Source organism: Hemiscyllium ocellatum, chromosome 30 (genome assembly GCF_020745735.1).
Source record: "Hemiscyllium ocellatum isolate sHemOce1 chromosome 30, sHemOce1.pat.X.cur, whole genome shotgun sequence".
Lineage (NCBI taxonomy): Eukaryota > Metazoa > Chordata > Chondrichthyes > Orectolobiformes > Hemiscylliidae > Hemiscyllium > Hemiscyllium ocellatum.
In genome coordinates, this window is record NC_083430.1 from 24,501,807 (window position 1) to 24,527,940 (window position 26,134).

General features: G+C 39.9%; 1 protein-coding gene across 1 annotated transcript in view; it reads right to left on the reverse strand.

Moving 5' to 3' along the window:
- Positions 1-228: 228 nt before the first annotated feature.
- The window catches only part of rragca (Ras-related GTP binding Ca), a 49,778-nt gene continuing 23,872 nt past the window's right edge, over positions 229-26,134 (reverse strand). The window contains exons 2-6 of the mRNA XM_060847364.1: positions 12,047-12,246; positions 8,190-8,304; positions 5,922-6,064; positions 4,103-4,251; positions 229-3,046 (exon numbers count right to left, since the gene is read on the reverse strand). Coding sequence (XP_060703347.1) covers positions 2,895-3,046; positions 4,103-4,251; positions 5,922-6,064; positions 8,190-8,304; positions 12,047-12,246 — 759 coding nt within the window. The 3' untranslated portion in view covers positions 229-2,894. The remainder of the gene's footprint in view (positions 3,047-4,102; positions 4,252-5,921; positions 6,065-8,189; positions 8,305-12,046; positions 12,247-26,134) is intronic.

The window sequence follows — 26,134 nt, forward strand, 5'->3', positions numbered from 1 at the left end:
CCTCAGCATAAGATAGTTGCAAATGAGACATTCCACTTTGACCTTCAGCTGTTGAACACAGAACAATGCTATTCTCATGAAAGACTTAGAATTATAGTTTTAGCATTTCAATTCATCAATACCTATACTGAAGTCTGTTATTCTCAAACATTTTAGACAGAAACAGACTACCTTGGTTGGGGGCGGGCAGGAAATTATGGAAAAAGGGAAGAAAACGTTGCAACACTGGAGATGAAAAATTATCGGTTTATTCCAGCACACATTCTGACATCAGAACGTGCATTTTTTTTGTAGATAATACAAGGATTCAGTAGGCTGTGTATTTATACTCTCATTGCACAATTAATTTGAAGGGGGTGGGGGGAGTGTTAACATCCATTACAGCACCTTTGCAATAACAAGCCACTTAAAGGGATTTAAAGAAAAGGCATTTCTAAAGGAGCTGACAGTAGCCAAGCAGGCTCTGATTTCACAGGAAGCCAATGTCTAAACACTTCTTAAAAAATTCTTCCCACCTCCAGGATCACACATTGTCTGCCATTGTATAACTAGAAAAGCAAGTAATTTATTGGCAAACCACAAAGCCTCTGCAAACAGTAGTCAATAACTGCACATCAGGAGTGCCCCCTTAAGGTTGGTCACACCTTGCAATAATCCCCCCTCTGCAGGAAAATATCTCATGAATCACATCCAAATAAAAAATGTTACAAGACAAACCTCAAAGTTAGAGATCGCTCGAAGACTCAAGACACAGGGCTGGTGAGATGTATAGGACTGTAGCCACATTTAAGCCGGTTTGTTAACTGCTAGCTTCTGGTCATAATGACATGGAAATTGCCCCCCCACCTGCTTTAGAACTTGTCAAAAATGAAATGCTTGTTGAATGCACAAGCAATCTCTCGTCTTCAAGTTTGAATAGTAAAAGCTTATGATCTACATCTTTTAAGAAAAGCAAATCAAGGGCTATTTCGCAAATTAACCTGCTATGGTCCTTTGTGCTTCAAGTATTTATAAGTAGAATATGTAAAACGTAATCTGCCAGATAAATTGATCGAACTTGGGAGATTCTGCTCCAGTGCAAGATTCAGACATACACCTCCAAAGTTCTGGAAATCAAAACACAGGCCTAACATTTACAAAGTTTGTATATCATTCATGGATTAGTGCTGACTTTTTATTGACTGCTAGGAAACGTGATTAAATTATTAGGGCATGGTGATAAGCAAAGTTAGTTTTAACATAAATCTTATTCATTTAAAGTCACCAAATAGCTCTTAAGAGTTAGAATTCCATGAAAAGGACAAAACATCTGAAGCCAGAGACAGATTTATTGATAACCCAAGTTTAAAACAGATCTGTGAAAGAAATAAGCTATAAATATGAAGGTATTAAGTTATCAGGAATATGGAAGGTGGGGGAAGAGCTGTTTAAGTGAATACTGCAGCAAATGAACAATATATACTCAAATCACCTGCAAAGTGTGCTAGTATGAATTCTAATCACACTGAATGCATACAAATAAAATATATAGTGGCAATTTTATGATCTATGGTCGGGGGAGTGTGAAATAGTACATATAGTGGTAACATTGGGGAGTTGTTGTCTATTAGGATATGCAATATTTTTGTATAAGGCTCTGCCATAGAGAATAATCAATTAAACATATACTGGTCTACCACCACCCACATGTAATATGTCTCTCTCTCACCCGTTTACTTGATTGGTCAATTAACCATTTTCTCAGTTGCCTTTTATTAAACTCTTTTCACTTCGTCTCATTAATCGACGATGGCAGCTAAGTGGTTATTCGTGGTCATTATTGATAGCATTTTGAATGAAATATTATTCAGCAGAGATCAATGGCTTTGCATTCAATTCACTTCATTGTTGGCATGTATTTGTATGTTCTGCAGTATTAGTAAACAGAACCAATCAAATTAAATAAGCTAATGACAATAGCTTCTTGCAGGAATTCAGAACATCTGCAAAGCAACTGTAGGATGCTGAAAGTTACCACATCAAACCATACAACTAGTTCAGGGCGTTCATTTCCCTTCAGTCCATCCTCTATTTATTTTAAAGAAATTTATTATTATTTCATTTGCACATTTTATGGCGTTAAGCTTTTGCAGTGAAGGAATATTTCAAGTGTTCTAGGTCAACTGAACTTGAAAGGGGGACAAAACTGTAATCTGCAATGTACTGTAGGAATGACATCAGTTCTGACTCTAGTGCAGAGATTCTGGACCATTGTAAGCAGCAAGTTATGCCACGTGAACTGTCAAGGCAAAGTTATTTATGCAGGCAGTATCCCCTCTCGAAGCCCTGCAAAAATCCCTCAAAACTATAATTGGTCTTTACACAAAGATCAGGTGACTGTACTTATTTTACTATTTGTAGTAGCAGCATACACTACTACAATTATCTCAACTTTCACCTTGGGTCCACAAACCAAAGTAAAAAAAACATTGTGGTGCTGGGCAGAAAGCAGGGGCGGATGATGCACAGATGACACTTGTAAGAACATAACAATTGTAGAAGTACTCAGGTCATGAAAGTGATGTTATCTTAATCCACTTGTACAACAGTACAAATCAGATCAAAAGGCTGGACCAACAAAATATTATTCTGGCATGATTGTGGGTTTGGTACTTTGCAAAGCCACCACTGTACTGACACAGCTAGACCTCCCAGTGTACAGATACAGCTTACAGAATCGCTTAGCGTTAATCCACAAAAGTTCAGGACACAATGTTCTTCTCATCAAGAGAAAAGGGCACCGCTCTAATCTTTAATGCAAGTCCTGTTGTGCTCTGCTTGCGTTTTGTTTTGTCTGCTGTGGCATCAGCAGACCTGGATCACGAGAAGTTGGCACAGTCATTCCTATGGCTGGGCTACACAGCAGCTCTGGGTGTGCCATTATGAGTCACTGTCTTCATGTTCTGCATGTTCACTTGGTGGCTGCTGGGTCTGTGAGCACTCACTCCAACCTCAAATACCTCATGGATGGCTTTCCGAAAACAATGGAAATTGTAGTCTATCAACCCTGGAACAAATCATTAACAAGAAACACAACTTTAGTTTTCACTTTTCATCATAACCACTCTGGAGAGGTAGACAGCTTTTGCCATAGTTTATAGGCAGCATAAATTTAAGAGTATTTAAATGGTTATTGGATAAACATATGGATTAAAATGCAATATTGCAGGATAAATAGGCTTCAGATTGTGCACTGACCTGTGGAACCATCGAAGGCCAAAGAGCCCGTGCAGTGCTGTATTGTTCTACGTTCTAAGTAATTCAGACTAAGCGTACTTTAACTTAAGCTGAGCTCCATGAGTTATAAATTCAGATATATTCAAAATAATGGAACCACTAAAACAGTTAAATGATAATCAGGAGAACCCTTGCAATATCCTTGCTAATGAAATGTTTGACATACTTCAATTCCTGTACAGTTGAGTTGGATAGTTCTTGTATGTGGGAATAGGAGGATAAAGCATGAGACTGACACTAGTTAATAGAAGTGGATAAGGCATAATGGGTCAAATGGTCTCCTTCTGCACCTTAATAATTCGGTGATTGTGGGTTAAGATGGCATGTATGGTTCAATCCAAGCCAAGAAATCCTCAAATCCAAAATATAGAAGACAGCTGACACTATCATGCATTTCTACAAAAAAAAACCCAAGCAATTGTTCCTCCAAACCATCCTTATGGTATGGCCATGTTTACGTTTCTGGGATGGGCAAGGGATAGATTAGTCCTCAGTGCCATTTCGTAAGCAACATAACAGAACAGTTTTATTGGTTTGGTGTAAATTTCACTTTTCCTTAAAGTAAAAGTGAAAATTAATGGATTGAGAAAGGAAAAATAAAAAATCTGAAGGTAAGCTTTAGCAATGCATTGCCAAAAATTCTGGAACAAAATTGAAAATGTTCTACTAGCAACACTTCAGAAGAAGTGGACCACAAATTCAGACCAGTGCAACCTCAATGGATTGAGGCATGGAGAAAGACCATAAAAAGGAATGAGATTGCTACAAACCTTGCAGGGAAAAAAAATTAACATTTATTCATCAACAATTGCTTAGCTTACATTACCTTTTCTCTCAAAGCTTTCCTCTCTTAGGATGCATACAAGAGCAAGAAACCTCGTCACTTCCTTCAAGTACAGGACTGTTGTGTTGTTGAGTTTGATAATTGCCATGGACTCTTTATCATAAGCACTTCCAGTGCCATCTTCTTTAAGTCTGCAGAGAATTTATTATATGTATTACTTCATAGATCAAAACTTCCTGCATCTCCAGGATGTAATTTAATATGATAGAAAATAAACTCAAGTTAAGTCATTAACATATTGCTGCAGTATATAAATTTCAGACAGTAGACAGCAGATTATGCAGAGTTTGCTAGAAAAACTCCAGAATAGGAAACCATTCCATCTATGTTCTTGGGAAAATTTTAGACACTACAATGAATTAGAAAAGTGCCATCATGTTCACCATATCAACACTTTTTTTTAAAAAAACAGACAGACATTCATAAATGCTTTGCCAGCATTTGAATTTAAACTTAGAAACTGGTACCAGAAGAAAGATGACAAGGTGATGAATTAGGAGACGGGATCGAAGGTGACAGTTTAAATAGACAAAACACGGTTTTCAATAAATAACTGATAAATATTTAGTTGAGGCCTGATCAGTGTCCCTAACTTTCAGCATTCCAGGAAGAATCTGAAGGCCACAGCGGGCTGAAGATTTACTCAAATGACAAGGGATACAAGACTTCAGTTAAATAGAGAGAGACAAAAAAAACCTAAATTCATTCTCTTTAGATCTGAGACAGTTCAGCTGAAGTGTTTGAAACCTAAGGGCCTTGATGCTGTAAGTAAGGAGAAACTGTTCCCAGTGACACACAAGTCAGTAATCAGAGGAAAAAAAAGACTTCATATGATTGGGAAAGGAAACAGAAGCAACGTGAGGAAATGATTATTTTACTCAACAAAATGTGATCTAAAATCAGCTGTCTGAAAGATGGTCAAATGAACTCAAAGCATTTCAAAAAGGTACCTGGATAAGTATTTGAAGAAAATATTCATAAGCCATGGGAAAACTTCAGAGGACTTAATTATTTTACAATTAACTATTGAACTAATTAATTTAGTAGCATGTCAGACAGTTAGCACAGACCCGAATATACAGGATTCCAGCAAATTGAGCTTTACAGATGTGATGATCCATACCACTCCACCTCAATGGAAACTTATAACCTGCTTGAGTAACAAGTCTTACATTTCAAGTGGAAACGATGGAAAACAATCACAATGCCAAGTCTGAAACATAGCTTGAAACAGTTATTACCAGAGGCAGCACAGCAGGATCCTTTAAGTACTAAGTCATAACTCAACTGAAACCATAATGTGCAGTTTTGAAAAGGTTTCTTGCCTTCCTGCAGAAAGGTCAATAATGAAAGGATACAAATTTGAGGCAAGTGGCAAAACAGCCAGAGGTGGGATAAGCAGAATTTTGTTTTTAAACATTTTAGTGTGCCATTGTGCAGATTTAGTAACAGTTTTCAAAAGGGAATTGGATAAATACTAAAGGGGGAAAAAAAACTGTTAGGCTATAAAAAAGAGGACAAGGGAATAGGATTAATTAGATAGTTTTTTTTTCAAACTGCTGACACAAGCATTATGGCTGAATCCTGCTGTGCTGTATCCTGCTGTGATTGGGATTATAGGAAAACACTTCTCCACAACAGGGATTTTGGAGAAGACCAATTTACTTACGCTCCAGCAGAGTAGATGAAAATGAAGCAGACATTTCTTGTGACTTGAAATCAGATAGAATAATGAAAATAATACAGGGTTCAAAAGTGTACTAAAAATTGTAAATATTTATTAATGCTTCCAGTTACTTACCCATAAATGCAGGAGACATCAATCACCACATCTATCATATCACAGCACAGCTCATATGACTGCATGTCTACAGGCGAACTGTCCGTAGCAATATAAATTTTACTGACTACATCAAAAAGAAAGGCCTTCTCAATCCCAGAATTCTGCAGAAAACAAAAACATTTAGTTTACCATGTTTCAATTTTTTTTAAAAAACCGCTGCTTTAAGAAAAGTAATTTTCACCAACTCAAAACCAATTCTTGTCAAGATTCATTTTGGACTGTTACAGTAAACAGTGCAATGATAGCATACCAGCAACTGCTGGTTACAACGCAGACAGGGACAATCAGGCTCCAACTTCTGTTTTGGTTGTTAAATTTCACTTGTCATTTCTTGGATACAATATGATCTATTCCTCGGAATTCCAAGTCATTTAATTGAAATTACTTATATCAATGCCTGCAGTACTAAATTCTCACGTGTTATTGGTGGTGCATAATTCAAATGGTTGGAAAATGACTTAAGGTGCACATATAACAAATCAGAAGATGACTAATTGAAGCATATTGTCAACAGCAGCCAGTAATAGAAGAAAAACAGAACTAACGATAATGGAAGAAAAAGTAGCCCAGAGGAGGTTCAACAGGTTGATCCTGCGTAAGGGAAGTTGGACAGGCTGAGCCTCTTTCATTAAGAATGAAAACTGATGCGGCTGAAACAGAAAAGATTCTTACTGAAACTTATAGAGTAGATCATAAGAAGCTGTTTTTCCTTGTGAGGTAATTGCAGAGTAAGGGGTTCCCCTATTAGGGCAGATATTAAAGGATTTCTTCTCAGAAGGCAGTGAATCACTAGAATGCTTTATCACACAGCACTGGGGAGACGGGGCCATTAAATATAGTTTAATAACCAGATTTTTAAATCAGTAAGGGAATCAAGGGTTATGGGGTAAAAACATAGGCAAGTGGATTTGAGGATTATCATATCAGCCACAAGCTTATTGAATGGCAGAGCTGACTGGATTGGCTGAATGGCCTATTTCTGCCCTTATGCTGTGATCTAAAAAGTCAATGTTAGATTTAGAAAGTGTATAGATTTGTAAAAAGTGTGAAAAAATTATGACATTCAAAGTTCAGATCTCTAAGAAATCTTCAATTGAAAACTTTACTGATGTAATTTGTTGGGAAGAGGATCAAAGAGCAAAACATTGAGAAGGGGGTTAAAAATGATGAACACTTAAGTGATTAATTGTATTCACAAAAATTTAAAGATTATCCATTGTGATTTGCACTTTCCATTCAGTGCGTATATTTCCAACACAAATACAGTATAGTGTTGCAAACCATCGGGGATATTACACCAGCTCATTTTCTGCCCATGCAAACTTTAAAGATTCAACTAATTAATTTCACTTCAATGGGAAACTAAGGCAAATTATCTGAAGATAATCTGTAAAAAAAAACAGCGGTAACACCAATAAGGAAGCAGAAAACGTTGCTCTTGCATTAACTTTATGCACAAATAATCACTGACAACTGCGTTCCCGGCTTTCTTTCCAAATTTGTAATGAGTAGGAATCCCAAAGAACAAACATTTTCAGTACTGAAAATGTCCCAAGGAACTTTAGAGGTGTAATTGAAAGTAAACAAATGTGCAAAAAGAGGAGCTATTGCACATGTATGAAATAGTTTGGCTCCACCTAGCAGTGACATTGGCTACAAACACAGCTTTCCCCAATAACCTTTGAAAGATGGACGAAAGGTTTCACCATTTCCTAGGTAAACTTATTGGGTCTCCCAATGACATGGCCAAAAAAAACTTGCATCCCAGGCAATTCAAGGATTGTGCCTCAACTCTGAAGGCCTCAAATCCCACAAGTTATCTAATAAGCAAGAAATTTAAACAAAAACATCTAAATAATTTAAATAATTCAATTGTCTACTAGTAGCATAATTTCCTAATTTACTTTTCAAAAAAAAGAATCAAGTTGCAGAATCTCACTCCTACTGATTTTCCTGAGCAAAATGCAGTGGATTCCAATATGATTTGTGACTTCACTCCCAAGTTGTACTGCACATTTTGCACCGTTTGTGAAAGCTTCGCATTCCACAATGCAGAACATATGGCATAATTATCCAATAGTAGATTAACTTCAGCGTAAACACAGATAAAAATAAGACTGGATCAGAAGTCTGAGCTGACATTTCCAGTCAAAATGTATTTTTTAGTTTAACAAAATAAGTTTTTTATCTACTCTGGATTGAAATGCTTTTAATCTAGGTACTCACCGATATAAAGATGTTAAGTAGATTTTCCAGTGTTGGCAGCTGTGGGATAAGCTTCTGTACAACTTTACTAAATGCTTCAAATATCGAATGATCATAGATACTGGTCAAGTAAAAGCTGGCAAAAAGGCAGACAATAAGTAATATTGAACAGAATTCTTCTCAGTCAAGATTATGCAACCAGCCCACAAGCATATTAATAAAAGTAAATCGAAAGAAACTGAAGAGATTTCAGACAAACTAAGCCTTGGTTTAAATTAACATGCTTTAACTAATATTGTGCTTTTTAAAACATTCTACATATTTTTGGAGAGAAATTCAAAGTTTGTGAGAAGATTTGTAGCTCGGGCGCTCGTTGTGGTTCTGTTCACCAAGCTGGGAATTTGTGTTGAAGACGTTTCGTCCCCTGTCTAGGTGACATCCTCAGTGCTTGGGAGCCTCCTGTGAAGCACTTCTGTGATGTTTCCTCCAACATTTATAGTGATTTGTATCTGCCGCTTCCGGTTGTCAGTTCCAGCTGTCCGCTGCAGTGGCCGGTATATTGGGTCCAGGTCGATGTGCTTATTGATTCATCCACAGATTCAATGCCATGCCTCTAGGAATTCCCTTGCTGTTCTGTTTGGCTTGTCCTATAATAGTAGTGGTGTTGTCCCATTCGAATTCATGTTGCTTGTCATGAGTGTGTGGCTACTAAGGATAGCTGGTCGTGTCGTTTCGTGGCTAGTTGGTGTTCATGGATGTGGATCATTAGCAGTCTTCCTATTTGTCCTAGGTAGTGTTTTGTGCAGTCCTTGCATGTGATTTTGTATACTACATTACCCAGCATGAGCAAAACCAATGTAGTGTACAAAATCCCATGCAAGGACTGCACAAAACACTATAGGACAAACAGGAAGACAGCTAATGATCCGCATCCATGAACACCAACTAGCCACGAAACGACATGACCAGCTATCCTTAGTAGCCACACACTCAGATGACAAGCAACATGAATTCGACTAGGACAACACTACTATTATAGGACAAGCCAAACAGAACAGTCAGGGAATTCCTTGAGGCACGGCACTCATCCACAGATTCAAATCAATAAGCACATCAATCTGGACCCAATATACCGGCCACTGCAGCGGACAGCTGGAACTGACAACCGGAAGCAGCAGATACAAATCACTAAATGCCAGAGGAAAGATCACAGAAGTGCTTCACAGGAGGCTCCCATGCACTGAGAATGTCACCTAGACAGGGGATGAAACGTCTGCAACACAAATTCCCAGTTTGGAGAGAAATTCTAGAAATTGAGATTGCACAATTACTACTTAATTAAGCTCTTTGTGACCTGCACACATGATCACTATTTTCCAAAGCCAGAATAATTAAATTTGGGGTTAGATTGCAGTGCCTACACAAAGGTGGGATCACTGCTGGTCATTCTCAGGTCTTAATCATCTCCTGTTGTGGAGAGAGGACGGATTAATACAGAGCAGAGTTTGCACACTATAAAATTCTCCACAAATTGCTTTTCTTCTGGCTATCCTGAAAAAGTCCTTTTTGATAAGCTTCTGAGAAGCTTTGCAACTCTAAACCAGAATGCTCACTAACTGAAATGAAGTTTCCAGCCTTATAGTCCACCAAAACTGTAAAGTAACAAAGTCAATATGCTGTGCATGCAGTATATTCAAAGTTCATCATTGACAAGTTTCTACAGGGAACTCTGCAAACAATGAGCTGTGCATCTACAAGAAGAGGTTGTGAAAGAGACATGTACCGTCCAACACAAGGGCTTTGAAAAGAATAAGACAGACCAGTTACCCTAATCATATGACCTTGCATTAATGTTAAATTTCAAGAAGCCAATCTGTATGCATAGTTTTATTCAGAGACAAACAAATGAAAATATTTTAGTGCCTCAATGTAGTGCTCAAAGGAAGCAGAGCTGTTAAGGGCACAACTGGTCTGCAGGAACAGTACATGTACACTGTTTAGCATTGTCACTTTGCCAGTTTACAGTCATGCAAATTGATTAGTTTGAAAAAAGGTAAAATAAAGAAATTAGGAAGAACAACAGAACTACAAGAAATGTTTAATGTTTCTATAGTTCAAGGCTATATAGTGTTACAAAATTAATACTTCAATACTGCTTCAAAATGTTTATGAACATTTATTTAATTATCACAAATTAAATGCAATTGAAACCAACTGTTCCAGCAAAATGGGCTTTTCCCTGGATATATTGACAGCGTAAAACATTTAAATAGGAAGCATAGAAAGATGTAACCCAAGAATCTCAGCTGAAATCATCCTAAAGGAATCAAGGTTATTTAGGGAAAGCTATACCTGTCTAATCTTGATAAAACTAAGCTGAGTATGTGTAAATTACATCGGATCAAAACAGGGCATTTGGCATAACCAGTCCATACTAGCGTTTATGTTTATTTAAATCAGTTCACATCTGCTGCCATCTAGTAGCGTTTGCAGGGATGAGAGTGTCCAAATGAAGACAGAATAGAGTTTGTAATTAAACCATAATTGACAATAAGGTACAGAAGGAGAAACAAGCCATTCAGACCATTAGATCTCCTCCACCATTTGATAATGGTTGATATATTTCTCAATCCCATTCTCCTGATTTTCCCCACGTAACTGGGTCACATCACAACTGGTTATACACCAGGAATAACTATTCCGTTTTGTACTGCACCAGTTAAAATAAAAATCATGCCCGGTCTCTTCCTAACCAATCTTTAACCTAGTCTTTAACACCATATCTAAACTTTATCATCAGGATAACCTTATTCCTTATATGTATTGAGCCTTCCTTGAAATGGATCAATATCATACACTTTAAATATTCACATTCCGAGCATTTTTCAGATTCCTCTGAATTCTCTATTCAATCTCTTGGCAACTAGCTTACATTGTTGGCCTTTAATTTCTACCATCCCTTCAAGTAGAAGTATTTTCAATACCTAAAATTATTCAAGATTTACTAGAGTAAGTGCCTCAGAATTGCTTGATTCTCAAAAATAGAGAAAGCTTATGAAACAGAGCAGATTTTGCCTTATAAACAACCAGTTCATTCCTCTCGATATGAACAAAGATTGACATGAATGTCACAAATTGGGGAAAAAAAAGTGACAAATTCAGTATTTTCAAAATTTGGAAATATGTCTTCAAATCAGCCAGAATTTTAAACCTTCTTGCACAGTACTTTTTAAGGACCTACTTCCTGATAGAGAGAACAGCTAGTAGGATAGCAAGAACAATGGTTCACTTGGACCTTTCAACAAGCAACAGTGCATTAGCAAACGAAGTTTAAGGACAAGTGAGGGGGAGGAATAACTATTCCGAAGAGTGAATTAGAGTCAAATCTAGTAGTAAGGTGGGAAATGATTGGATCAAGAAACAATTTACCACTTGTTGGAATGAGACTCTAGTTTACACAATTTCTGGGTCAGAGATTGTTTGTTAATGCACTAAATAATTGCTTTATTAAAAGTGACATTTACAAGAATAATTTACCATCTTGATTTACTGCAAATTTTAAACATCTACAGCAAAACATGGGTGAGATTCAATTCATGTGGAGAATTTCTGGAGAATTGCAATCAAATGTTTGAATTTTTGGAGAATTTACATATTAGCAGGAGGGCACATCATTTATTTTTCATCAAGATCACAAACTGAATTAAGATATAGGGCAGTAAAATGATGGAAGCAGAGATTCTAAATTACCAAGACTGCGAAATAACTGCAATGACTTACTTTCATATCAATGGTCAATTACAAATACATTTCTGAGATATCTTTCATACCAACAAGCTTGACAGCAATGCATCAGGTATTCTGTCATTTACACTTACCTCAGGTGGAGTTTCTCTAAACCAGCATCTGCAAGATCATCATTGGCTCGCTGGTGAATGTCTCTTTGGGTTTCTATCTTGTGATCATCGGATAAACCATCTACTTTGTGAATGAATACTTCAAAATTGATTTCAGGATTGACTTTGTATGCTCTGGATACTGTCAAGTGAAGTCTTGCTAGAGCTTCCATATAATCATCCTGTCAAGGACACAACATTCATCAAGACAGCGTGGTAATGGCAATTGCTCTTCCAAAGAAACTAGAGTCATGAACATAGCCCAGTCCAACCACAACCTTCCATCCATTAACTTCACCTATACTGCCTGCTGATTTGGGAAAGACCCCGCCCACCCTGGTTATAATCTCTTCCATCCTGTGGAAGTATAAAAATTTGTATACATGTCCGAACAATTCGAAGAACAGCCCCCCCCTCCCAATGATGATGGAATTATGTCATGAATCAGTGTGACGTGTGCAGGGAAATAAGCAGATTGTGTAGAACTGGTGAATATATCTAGTTTTAAGTAAAAGCAGAGGTTTCAGCTTGTGTTTAAGTCACCAACATTTCCTCAAAATAACTAAGCATTAGATTGATAGTTTTTAAAAGTTTATAAAAAATGATATTATATTAAACTTTAAGGGCAGGGAATCCAGAGTCATTAGATCAAATTTAATTAAATAACGATGGTAGGGTAAGGATGTGTTGCTGGTATAACATAGAAGCTGCTGGACATCAATATGATCCACAGTAAACACATGTAATCAGTGTCTGCAGCTCAAGGAACTTCAGATCAGAGTTGAGGAGATAGGATCAAAGGTGCAGACATTGTCACACTCCGCTCCAGAGAATGGTCACATCTCTCATTACGCAACTCAAAATTGATCTATGATCAGGGACGAGAAGAGCTGACCGCAGGTGAGGCGGTTCTGAGGATCCCGAATTTATAACTGAGGAGCCTTGACCTTGACCCCGTATTTGTCTAACGGTTACAATGCTTTTGCAATCTGATTTTTTTCGGGGGGGGGGGGGGCGCGGAAAGAGGAGAGAGTTACTGGTAGAAAGGGACAGAATAGGAATATAGTAATAGGGGACAGTATGTTCTCTGCAGCCATGACTAGGGGCCCCACTGGCTGTGTTGTCTGCCCATTACCACAATTGCAGACATCTCTTCAGGGCTGGAGAAGAATTGGTCACATTGTTACCAATAATTAGATTAGACTTACAGTGTGGAAACAGGCCCTTCAGCCCAACAAGTCCACACCGACCCGCCGAAGCGCAACCCACCCATACCCCTACATTTACCCCTTACCTAACACTACGGGCAATTTAGCATGGCCAATTCACCTGACCCGCACATCTTTGGACTGTGGGAGGAAACCGGAGCACCCGGAGGAAACCCATGCAGACACGGGGAGAACGTGCAAACTCCACACAGTCCGTCGCCTGAGTCGGGAATTGAACCCGGGTCTCAGGCACTGTGAGGCAGTGCTAACCACTGTGCCGCCCACAAATATTAGCAGGAGGTTCTGCTGAAAGATTTTGAACAGTTGGGTGCTAAATTAAAAAGCAGAGCCTCCAAAGTAATTATCTCTGGATTACACCTAAACTACGAGCAAACTGGCTTAGAGTTAACAAACTCAGAGTTGAACCATGGCTCAAAGATTTTTGTGGATTGGAATGGATTGGAGTCCATGGGACACTGGCATCAGTAGTGGAATAGAAGGGAGCTGTTTGGGTGTGATAAGATTCCCCTGAACCCTCCTGCTGAAACAAATAATTAGGACTATAACAAAAAGCTTTAAACTAAATGGGGGGGGGGGTGTGGAAGAGAGACAGAGCAAGAGAAGCGATACAGGTGGTGTTAAGGTTGGATCTGGTGATACATAATTCAGTTTACGAAATGTCAGAGTGAAAGATCAGAAAACAGTGAATATAACATGGTAGAATTCAGCAGTCTGATTTTACCCTGACTTAAGCTTAGCAAAGGAACGAGGGCAAGCTGGCTGGAGTAAACCGGGAAAGGAAGCTAGCAGCAACGACAGTTGAGGAATTATAGCAGATATTCAAGAATATAGTTCATGGCTCACAGCAAAGATATATCCTGGTGAGGAAGGAGGATTGTAGTCAGGACATAAGCCAAGGATTGTTAACCAGGTAGTCAGGAAATTAGCTGAAAAGGTGTTGCTGGAAAAGTGCAGCAGGTCAAGCAGCATCCAAGGAACAGGAGATTCGACGTTTCGGGCATAAGCCCTAGTCAGGAAATTATCAAATTAAAAGAAAAAAAAATGTGACAACAATTAGGGATGAGCCAAAAGAAGATTGGGAAAATCTTAAAAACCAACAAAAGATGACAAAACCAAAGAGGAAGAAAAACTCGGACAGGAAACTTGTTAGAAGTATGAATACGGACAGTAACAGCTTCTTTAAATACACAGAGGAAGTGGTAGAGAAAAGTACAATTACAACATTTAAAAAACATTTGGCCAGGTACGCAGGTAGAAAAGGTTGAGGGATATGGGCCAAGCACAAGTCAATGGGACTACTTCAGCTTAGGAAACCTGGTCAGAAGGGTGGTTTCCATACTGCATTATCCTATTAAAAGTAAAAAAGCCAAAGTAAATATAAGCCCCTTAAAGAATAAGGCTGGGAAAATAATAACGGCCAACCAGGAAATGGCAGAGGAGTTGAATAAATGTACTGCATCAGTCTTCACAGTAAGAGACACTAATCCCATTCCAAAATGAGTAATCAACAAACCAACAGACAAAAGGTGAGGAAATAAATGTAATAACTAGAGAAAAAAATGCTAGGGAAACCAATAGGATTAAAGATTGATAGTCTTCTGGACCGGAAGGCATGCATCCTAGAATATTGACGGAAGTAGCTACAGAGATGTTGAATGAAGTGGTAGCAATCCTCAGCGGATTCTGGAAATGTCTCAGAGGATTGGCAAACTACCAATATAACACCTTAACTTAAAAAAGACAAGGAAGCGAAAAGACGACAGGTAATTGTAGGCCAGTTAGCTTAACATCTGTTACTGGAAATGGTCTATTAAGGTCACCGCAGAGTACTTAGAAGTACATAAATACACAAACGAGCACAGTCAACATGGCTCCGTAAAGGGTGAAATGATGCCTGACAAATTTACTAGAACTCTGAGATCTTAAAGAAGATAAAGAGGAAGCAGTGAATATAATATACAGTAAACTTGTATTATCCAGCACCTATGGGAGCAGTAGTTTGCCGATAGATTAAATACTCTGGATAATCAAGACATCCACATAATCAATGTAAAAAACACACACTAAGTAATAGAAACATAATGCAGGAGGTATACACACCACATGTTTTATTTACAGCATAAATCACTTAAAAGTGTTATGCAATTTTGCCTAAGTAAAACTTAGCAGTGAGCCTTCTCACTTGCACCCTCAACTGATTACTTGGACATCACAGTAGATTGTGGTATTAAAGAAGAAATTGACTCAAAATTAAATCAACTGCTGATATTTCATGTGGTTATTCAAATGAACATATTTACATTGAAGTAAATAAATTTTAAAAACTATAATAACTGGACAGAATAACTGAGTAAACTTATATTTGAGGTATATGATTTTTGCCGGTTTATTGAGAATGTCAGTTAAAACGAAGTTTTAGATTTTCACAAGGCATTTGATATGGTACCACACATTAGACTACTTAAGCCAAGAGCCCATGGTGTTGGAGGCAGTACTTTAGCAATTAGCAGAGGAACCGATTATCCAAAGGACAATGCGGGGAGAGGGGAAAAGAGTATTTCTTTTGGTTAATCAAAAGAAGGATAACAGCATGCTGGATAACAGTTTAGCCAAACAAACATCAGGATTTTGCGATCTTGCCAAATAATCCAATACTCGGATAATTGAATGCCAGATAATCGAGGTCCCTCTATATAGAAAATTGGGCAACTAAGAAGTTGGGATAAGGAGGACATTTTCAGGATGGCAACTCGTATCTGGTGGTGTACCACAGGGATCAGAATTGTTCAGAATTCAAGTCTTTGAATCGGCATAGTGGCACAGTGATTAGCACTGCTGCCTCACAGCACCAGGGTCCCAGGTTCAATTCCAGCTTCGGGTGACTGTGTGGAGTTTGCACATTCTCCATGTCTGTGTGGGTTTTCTCCGGGTGCTCCGGTTTCCTCCCACAGTCCAAAGATGTGCAGGTCAGGTGAATTGGCCATACTAAATTGCCCATATAGTGTTAGGTGCATTAGTCAGAGGGAAATGGGACTGGGTGGGCTACTCTTCAGAGTGTTGGTGTGGACTTATTGGGCCAAAGCACCTGTTTCCACACTGTAGGAAATCTAATCTAAATCATTGATATAAAAAGAGAGTGTGTTGGAATCCCCCTCCCCCACTGATTTTTTTTTTCTTCATTTGTTACTTTATTTCCATTTGGAGTTGTGAACTGGGAACTGAGAGCTGTAAATGACTTGTGGATTTTGAGACAGCCTGCATTAAAAAGAACAGACCAAATGAGATTTGTTTGCTCGTGGGACTAGGCTTGGAAGCTCATTACAGGCCGATTGTTTGTTAAATCCTTTTAATCAACACAGACACTGCGAAGAGCATTATGTTCTTTGAATTAAGGGATATTGGGGAAAAAAACAGGAAAGTGGAGCTGAAAATCACCACGTCAGTCGTGATTTTACTGAATGGCAAAACAGACTTGCCTTGAACGCCCTACCACTTCTACTACATCTAATGGTCGTAACAGCATTCCTTTACACTTGTCCGCTTACATCCTCGGCCATGAAGATGGTTCAAGTTTCATTTCCACATTTAGAAAATCACTCCTCCAAAATCACTAATTTTGTAGCACTTAGATCTTCATCTATAAGAGATATCAAGGCGAATTCTCTCCCACCCGATATCTACTTTTAAGTAGCTTTCACATTTCCTTAATAAAACTGCTCTTTAAAAGGTTGTAAAGGGTGAATATAACCATACTTTGTTATTTAGTGCCCATCAACTTGTATACACATGAATTCTTGAGCAAGAATTCTTGAACAACCCTGACATGTAGGGATATGGGAGGTCAAAACTTAGAAACTTGCTTGTTTATTAAACAATGCGTCACTGTGCTGCCCTTACCCTTCGAACAGCAGTGGGGAGAGAACCCAAAATATTCAAGGCTAAATCAGATAAAAGAACATACCAATCTCATTTGGCATCACCCTGCAGTACAGACATACCTTTGCAAATGCTGGTGGATCAAGATTGAACTTGGTGAGAAGTGAGATCCAGGGGTAAAACACCTCCCAGACAGACCTTTGACATTTTCTCAATGGCTACATTTTAATTTGAGGCTATGTTTTCGTTTTCAGAGGATTCTTTACATCCTCATTACTCATTTATTAGGTGACATAACTTGAGCAGAATTGATAGAATTCAACATCCCTAAATTACTACCTATGCACCATTAAACATAAGGCCACAGCACAAAGAAAACATTTTGAACACCAAAGTTTTGAAATTCCACAAAACTGCATAAATTTAAATCTTTAAAATAACTGACACTGCTACACAAAAAAAGCTATTTTCCAAACAGAACAATATAGCATAAAACAGGCCCTTTGGCCCTCAATGTTGCATCAATCTGTGAGCTAATCTAAGCCCACCACCCCTACATGATCCCATCATCCATATGCTTATCCAAGGACTGTTTCAATGCCCCTAATGTGACGGAGTTAACTGCACTGGCAGGCAGGGCATTCCACACCCTTACCACGGTGTGAAGAACCTGCCTCTGACATGTGTCTTAAAATTTATCACCTCTCAATCTGCAGCTACACACCAGCCTTGTACAAGCTGACATCATCCTAGGAAAAAGACTCGCTGTCCATCCAATCTAATCCTCTGATCATCTTGTATGTCTCTAAATCCCATTAGCTTCCTTTTTTTCACTGAAAATAGACCCAAGTCCCTCAGCCTCCCCTCTAAGACCTTCCTACCAGAGCAGGTAACATCCTGGTAAATCTCCTCTGCACCTTTTCCAATGCCTCCACATTCTTCCTGTAATGGGGCGACCAGAACTGTACACAATACTCCAAGTGAGGCCGCACTAGCGTTTTGTATAGTTGCAGCATGACATCACGGCTCCAGAACTCAATCCCTCTACCAACATAACCTAACCCACGGTATGCCTTCTTAACAGCACTATCAACCAGGGTGGCAACTTTCAGGGATCTATGTACATGAGCAGCAAGATACCTCTGTACATCCACAGTACAGAGAATCCTTTCACTGACCCAGTATTCTGCCTTCGTTATTCTTCCCAAAGTAAACCACCTCACATCTATCTACCGTGAACTTCATTTGCCACCCCTCAGCCCAATTCTCCAGTTTATCCAGCCCTCCAGCAACTGAAGCTTTCTTCCAAACTGTCCACCACTCAGACTTTAGCGTCATCTGCAAACTTACTGACCCACCCACCTATGCCTGCAGGTCAGGCAGCATCCAAGGAGAGGGAAAAAAAATTTGACGTTTCTGGCACACCTGCACAAAACTTGTGCCCTCACCTCTGTTCAAGGCCCCAAAGGAGCCTTGCACATCTAAAAGTTTCACCTGCACTTCCACAGGTCATTTACTGTATCTGTTGCTCCTGATACAGTCTCCTCTACATTAGGGAGTCACGACACCTACTCACAAAGTGCTTCAGAGAACATCTCTGGGACACCTGCACCAACTAACCCCACCACCCAGTGGCCGAACACTTCAACTCCCTCTCCCACTCTGCCGAGGACATGCAGCTCCTGGGCCGCCTCCATCGCCACTCCCTCATTACCCTATGCCTAGAAGAATGCCTCATCTTCTGCTTCAGGATCCTCCAACCAGTTTCCTCATTTCCCCATCTAACCCAGTTCCAACCTTCCAGCTCAGCACCATCCTCATGACCTGCCCCATTTTTCCTTCCCATCTATCTGCACCACCCACACCTCAGACTCATCTTTATCCCCACCTCCATCCATCTATCACACACTCAGCTTCCGTCCAGCCCCAACCCCCCTCCCATTTATCTCGCCATCCCAGAGGCTTCTAGCCTCATTCCTGATGAAGGGTTTTTGCCTAAAATGTCAATTTTTCTGCTCCTCTGATGCTGCCTGACCTGCCATGCTTTTCAAGCACCACACCTTGGCACTCTTCCTGCCCTAGTCATCCTTTTAGTCCTCACATACCTATAAGCAAGCTTTAGGGTTCTCCTTTATTCTACCTGCTAAAGACTGCACATGTCCCCACCTTGCTCTTAACTCTTTAAATCCTTCCCTCTCCATCGCCTCATTAGAACCATCTCGTCTCAACGTCACATCAGCCTCCCTCTTCCGCTTGACAAGAGCTACAATTTCTTTAAGGAAGATAGAAGGGCTCATGCCCGAAATGTCGATTCTCCTGCTCTTTGGATGCTGCCTGACCTGCTGCGCTTTTCCAGCAACACATTTTCAGCTACAATTTCTTTCGTAATCTATGGTTCCCTTACCCTAATCACTTCCTCCCTGCCTGACAGGGACATAACCTATAAGTTAAGGAGACAATATCTGTTCCTTCAACCAGCTCCACATTTAGATTGTCCCCACACCCTGCATCTTGCTACCCCATTCTATGCCTCCTAAGTCTTGCCTATCACATTATAATTGCCCTTTCCCCAACTATAACTCTTGCCCTGTGGCACATACCTATCCCATCACCTATCACTAAATCAAACACCTGGCCTGGTTCATTACCAAGTACTAGATCCAGTGTGGCCTCCCCTGTTGTCAGCCCTTTGACATACTGCATCAGGAAACCCTCCTGCATAATTGGACAAAAACTGATCCATCCAACATAGAGTTTTATCATTTCCAGTCAATGTTGGGGAGATTAAAGTCCCCCATAATGGCCACCCTGTTCCTTTCACTCCTACCTGGAATCATTTTGCCAATCCTCTCCTCCAAATCGCTGGAACTTAGTGGAGGCCTATAAAAAACTCTCAGTGTGACCTCTCCTCTCTTGTTTCTAACCTCAGCCCATAGCATCTCAGTACACAAGTCCTCGTTAAAAGTTCTTTCAGCCACTTTTTTTCAAAAAAACCACCTTCCCTGATCTTAAATGAAAGATCTAAACCCTGGAAGCTGCAACATCCATTCCTGACCCTGCTCTATACAAGTCTCCAAATTGGCCACAACATCTCAGGTACCTATCCATGCTGCAAGCTCACTTAACTTATTCTAGATACTCCTGGCATTAAAGTAGACACACTTCAAACCAGTTTGCTGTCTGCCAGCACACTTTTGTGACTGTGAAATCCTGTCCATGTCCTCCCTACTCACATCCTCCTGTGCACTAGAACTACACCACAGGTTCCCATCCCCCTGTTGAGCTAGTTCAAATCCACTGGAAGAACACTAGTAAATTTCCCACCCAGGATATCAATCAACTGACGATCATCCTGTTTGTAGGAGGTTCCACCTCCCCTGAAGGAGCCCCAATTATCCGTATACCTGAAACCCTCCCTCCTGCGCAACCCCTGCAGCCTTGTATTCAGCTGATATCTCTCCCGGTTCCTCACCTATCATGAGACACAAACCAGAGATAACTGTTTGTTCTAGCTCTCAGCTTCCACCCTAGCTCCCTGAAATCATGTACAGTGCTTTGCCTGAGGCCCACTGAAGATGTTAGCTAGTAGGGTGATGAAACGTCCGGAAATGAACCTTCCAGCTCAGCGAGCAAACCCACTTCCAGAACCTCAACCTGAGCTACAAATCTTCTCAAAACTCATTTTGATTGAGCTTTTTTGAGGAAGACAATAAGATGATTGACCAAGGCAGATCTGTAGATGTTGTCTACATTGACTTCAGCAAGGTCATTGATAAGTTACCTCATGGGAGACTGGTTAGTAAGGTTCGATCACATTGAATCCAGACAGCACTAGCCAATTAGATACAAAATTGGGTTAAAGGTAGGAGACAGAAGGTACTGGTGGCTGCTTTTCAGACTGGAGGCCTGTGACCAGCTGTATGCAACAAGGATCAGTGCTGGGTCCACTGCTTTTCATCAATTATATAAATGACTTGGATGTGAATTTAGGAGGCATGGCCAAGTTTGCAGAATGGTGTCGTGGACAGCGAAAAGGGTTATCCCAGAGTACAATGGGACATTGATCAGATGGGCCAAAGCACCAAGTAGCAGATGGAGTTTAATTTAGATAAACGTGAGGTACTGCATTTTGGAAAGGCAAATCAATGTCAGACTCATACAATAAATGGAGTGTTGCTGAACAAAGGACCTAGGGGTGAGGGCACAGCATTCCTTGAAAGTGGATTCACAGGTAGACTCGGTGGTGAAGGAGACATTAGGCACACTTGCCTTCATTGGTCAGTGTATTGAGTATAAGAGTTGAGATTCCTGAAGAAGGGCTCATGCCCGAAACGGTGATTCTCCTGTTCCTTGGATGCTGCCTGACCTGCTGCGCTTTTCCAGCAACACATTTTTCAGCTCCGATCTCCAGCATCTGCAGTCCTCACTTTCTCCCAGTATAGGAGTTGAGATGTCATGTTGTGGCTGTACAGGACATTGGTGAAGCCACTTTTAAAATACTGTGTTCAATTCTGGTCTCCCTGTTATAGGAAATATGTTGTGATACTTAAGAGTTCAGAAAGAATTTACAAAGATGTTGGCAGGGTTTGAAGGTTGGAGCAAGATGGAGAGGCTGAATAGGTTGGAATATTTCACCCTAGAGCATCAAAGGTGAGGGGTGACCTTATAGAGGTTTATAAAATCATGAGGGACATGGATAGGGTGAATAGCCAAAGTCTTTTTTCCCAGGGTATGGGAGTCCAGACCTAGAGGGCACAGGTTTAGGGTGAGAGGGGAAAGATTTAAAAAGGACATGAGCAGCAACTTTTTCACACAGAGGGTGGTGTGTGTATGTAATGAACTGCAAGAGGAAGTGGTGGAGGCAGGTACAATTTAAAAGGCATTTGATGCATACACGAATAGTAAGGGTTGAGAGGGATACGGGTCAAATGCTAGCAAATGGAACTAGATCAGTTTAGAATATCTAGTTAGCATGGATGAGTTGGACCAAAGATTCTGTTTCCATGCTATACATCTCTGTAATGCCATCTCTTTTTCAGTCTCTATTAAGCATTCTTCTGATCTCAGCCTGGGTTTTGTGCTCACATCCCAGAAGCAACACTTTGAGCTCACAATATAAAATGCCAAAACCAGGGACATTTGGCACATCTGTCATACACACACACGAAGGTTTCTCCTCAATCCTCTTTTCTTAGAATGCTTTCACTGATTTGCAAAAGGCACAGGGCAACTGGTTCACAAATGAAAGTTTCTGACTATCCAATTCAATTCAAAGTTACAAACAACAGCGTCTACTGAAGGGAAGATGAAAGCATGATTAGGGTGAATGCATTTACTCTTTTTCCCACAGTTGGGGAATCAGGGACTAGAGGGCATCAATGAATGGTTACAGGGGAAAGAATAAAAGGGGACCCTAAGGGGCAATGTTTTCACATAGAAGGTTATATGCATGTGGAATGAGCTGCCAGCTGAAGTGCTTGAGGCAGGTAGATTAATAACATTTAAAAAGCATTTGGACAAACACATGGATAGGAAAGGCTTAGAAGGATATGAGCCAAGTGCAGGGAAATGGGATTAGCATGGATGGACATTTTGATCGATATGTACTAGTTTGGGCCAAAGGGCCTGCCTCCCTGCTGTAGGACTCTATGACTCTATAAGCTGGTTCATCCCTATCCCTCTTTCTACCTTGGTGGACCACAACTTGGGGCTGGATACCCTCTCCCTTCAGGACCCCAAAGACAATCTGAGACATCACAGACCCTAGCACCTAGGAGGCAACACACCAACCATGAGTCTCTTGCTTTTCCATTGTGGGCAATGGAGGTCAAAACTAACAATTCCATCACATACGCTAAGAAATAAAATTTCTTAAAAGGTTTTAAGCAGTTCAAACCCTTTTTAGTTAAATTTAAATGAAATTCAATGAGTGTTCATGACAAAAGCATCCACTACATCTCTTCTCATATAGTAGCTCAAGTTATACAGCCTTTAACTTGAGACTTGACACTGATTTGCACTTAAAATGATTTTAGGTTTCCTGGCCTCCAATGACCCAAGTATTCCCACATTACTGGTTTGAAATTGTGGTCTCCTTTGCAGCTTCACCAGCCAAATTACCTACGTTGTCCCAGTCTTTGTAACAATTCATTACATGATCCCTTGCAAACAATCAAACACCCTCTTCTTGAAGCCATGGACATTACCAACCACACATTCTCCTTGCAATCATCTATTTTCTCAAAGAGAGGAAATTGTTACAAGGAACGTTAAAAACCCAAATTTTTTTTTAAAAAAAGAATCTCAACAGATTTAAATGCCTGCTTTTTTTGAACCTGTAAAAAGCAGGATTTTAAAGGCCGCACTTTTCAAAACAGTTGGGGGGGGGGGGGGGGGGGGGGGGGGAGAAAAGTAAATACAGCTGGCAGTCCTTTCGTCTTATGATGCAAGGAGTGTATAATGTTACAGTAAACATGCACAGACATCGAAAAATAAGAAACAAAGCAAGAATTGGCACATCTACAGAAAATTTCTCCCAGAATGGACAATGAATTAAGATGTAGCTCACTACAGCACCATGTTTTCTAGCTTACCAAGAATGTCAATAACACAGACTGTAACCAGGTTCCTTTAGCAAATCCCTCGTCAGGTGAGGGCTTTTAAGCCATACACACCAGCAATTATTTTTTCATAGGTGCTGGTTTTTGTTGGAAAACACATTTCAGAGTGCGCTAACCATTTACGATCACCGAGTCTTCTTGCAATAGACTTCTATAGAGGTCAGCCTTTCTCAAAAAAAACAAACAGCTGGCTATTCCTTGAAACCTGCTAAACTTATGACAGGAAATAAAGAACTATTAATCCATTCCACTTCAAGCAGATATTTATACACCTGAACCTGTCACAGGCCACTCATTTGGCTAATAGTTTTGCATATAACGAGACTTAGGAACAGGCACTTTCAAGATGATGCCCATCCAATAACACATTTTTTGTGCTGTCATGCAAGTTGATACATTAAGTAGTCCTGTTAGTGACAAGTTTACAAAGCTAGTTCAAGCCATCACCACTGCATGATACACCAAGCAGAATCAACCACCAGCTAAAAGCATCTGACACAGTCCTTCATTCAAGATACATGATAACAGCCAGTTTCAAAATCAATTGTGTAATAACATCTTACTGCCCCTAATATGCTGAGTAAATCATGGTGCGGTATTCATACTTCTTTTTGATTAGGTCATTAAATTCACGATTTTCCTGCTCCTCAGATGCTGCCTGACCTGCTGTGCTTTTCCAGCACTACTTTAATCTTGACTGTAATTTCCAGCATCTGCAGTCCCCATTTGCACCATTAAATTCACACATCTAATCATGGGAAGCAGCAAAGAATTCAGTTATGAAATACGGCTGGTAAATACAGAATGCCACAAAATACCATTGTCAACATGAGACTGGCCAGATTTGACAAGTGTTTAGTCATGTTGGAGCTTCAATTGTTTAAAACAGTGAAGTGGTTTATGGCCAAATTATTGCATTTCTCTTCAGAAATGGTAAATTTAAAAGGTGAATGCACTCATTACTCTCCAATCAGGATGGGTGAAACATTGCCAGTTATTTCAAGACTTTCAGATGCTGTGGATACTCTGGAGCATTTTTACTTTAAACAATTACAAAGACTCTACGTCACACTGAACGAAGGAACCAAAGATCAAGATTCTATGGTGCTGTTGAAAAGAATGTAAAGATTGATGATTACATTAGTTGATAGCATGCAAGCTTATAAATATTCTCTCAAATGAATTTACAGGACTCCTGCAAACATGTAGCCAACAAGGGTCTTCAGTTATGTCACTTTCTTTTTGGAAGGCCAATGAAAGACCATGAAAAGCAGATGCAAGCTTTAATTGAGAAAGTGGCTAGTGGTGTAATGAAACTACTGGCTATTCAATAAATAGAAGCTTTGTTCTTAACAGTCCCTTGTGGTGGAGGATGACTTGTTTCCACACTCAATGAGCTTTCATGTGGCCAAACAGTCCAAAACACAACCTGAAGTATCTCAAATGGAGCAGAGAGTGATTCGACAAATGGGGACAAGGACAGGGTGGGGGCAGATACTTGTTTGATGAGAGAAATCAATTTGACCTCAAGTGAGAATTCAGTTGTACAGATCCTTCCCAGATGCGCTCCCTACACTTTTAGGGGTCTTGGGTCAAGAGTTCAGGTGTGGATGAGGAAGTTGTACTTTTCCAGGAGGTTTTGAGTCTGTCTTTGGAGGGCTTCATTTGTCACGTCAGGGTGTCTAGTCAGGCATGTAAATTTCATGGCCCATCATGCTAAATATTGATGCAGGGAAATGCTGGTCTGACCAAGAACAGAGATTTTGGAACACCTATTCTATCAATTCTTTTGCAGGATCTTGGAGGTGGTACTTGTGGAGCCTTTCTCGGGTGGAGGTGTTTGAACACAGTCTACAATACTAAACCATATAGGAGAGTAGAAATTACTACTGCTCTGTAGATCGGGAGTTTGGTTCTGGGTTTGAGGTCCTGGTTTGCTGAAACTTAAAGAAACTGAAGGCTGTGCTGGCACAAAGGAGATGATGTTGAACAATGTCGGCTGTTTTTTTTAATTCATTCACTGGATGTGTCATTATTTGCTGAGCCAGCTGTTGCTCATCTCTAGTTGCCCTTTAAGGTGGTAGGAAGCTATCTTCATGAACGCTACAGTCTATTTTTTGAAGCATATCCACAATGCTATCTGGGAATGAGTTCCAGTATTTGACACTTAATGAACAGTGATGTATTTCCAACTGAGTGGCGAGTGGCTTGGAGAGCAACTTGTACGTGGCGATATTCCCATGCACACGCTGCTTAGTAGTAACAGTTGTCAACTTGCAAGGTGCTGTCTGTGGAGTCTTTTGTGAATTCCTGCAGCACATCTTGTAGGTGGTAGAGAGTTACTA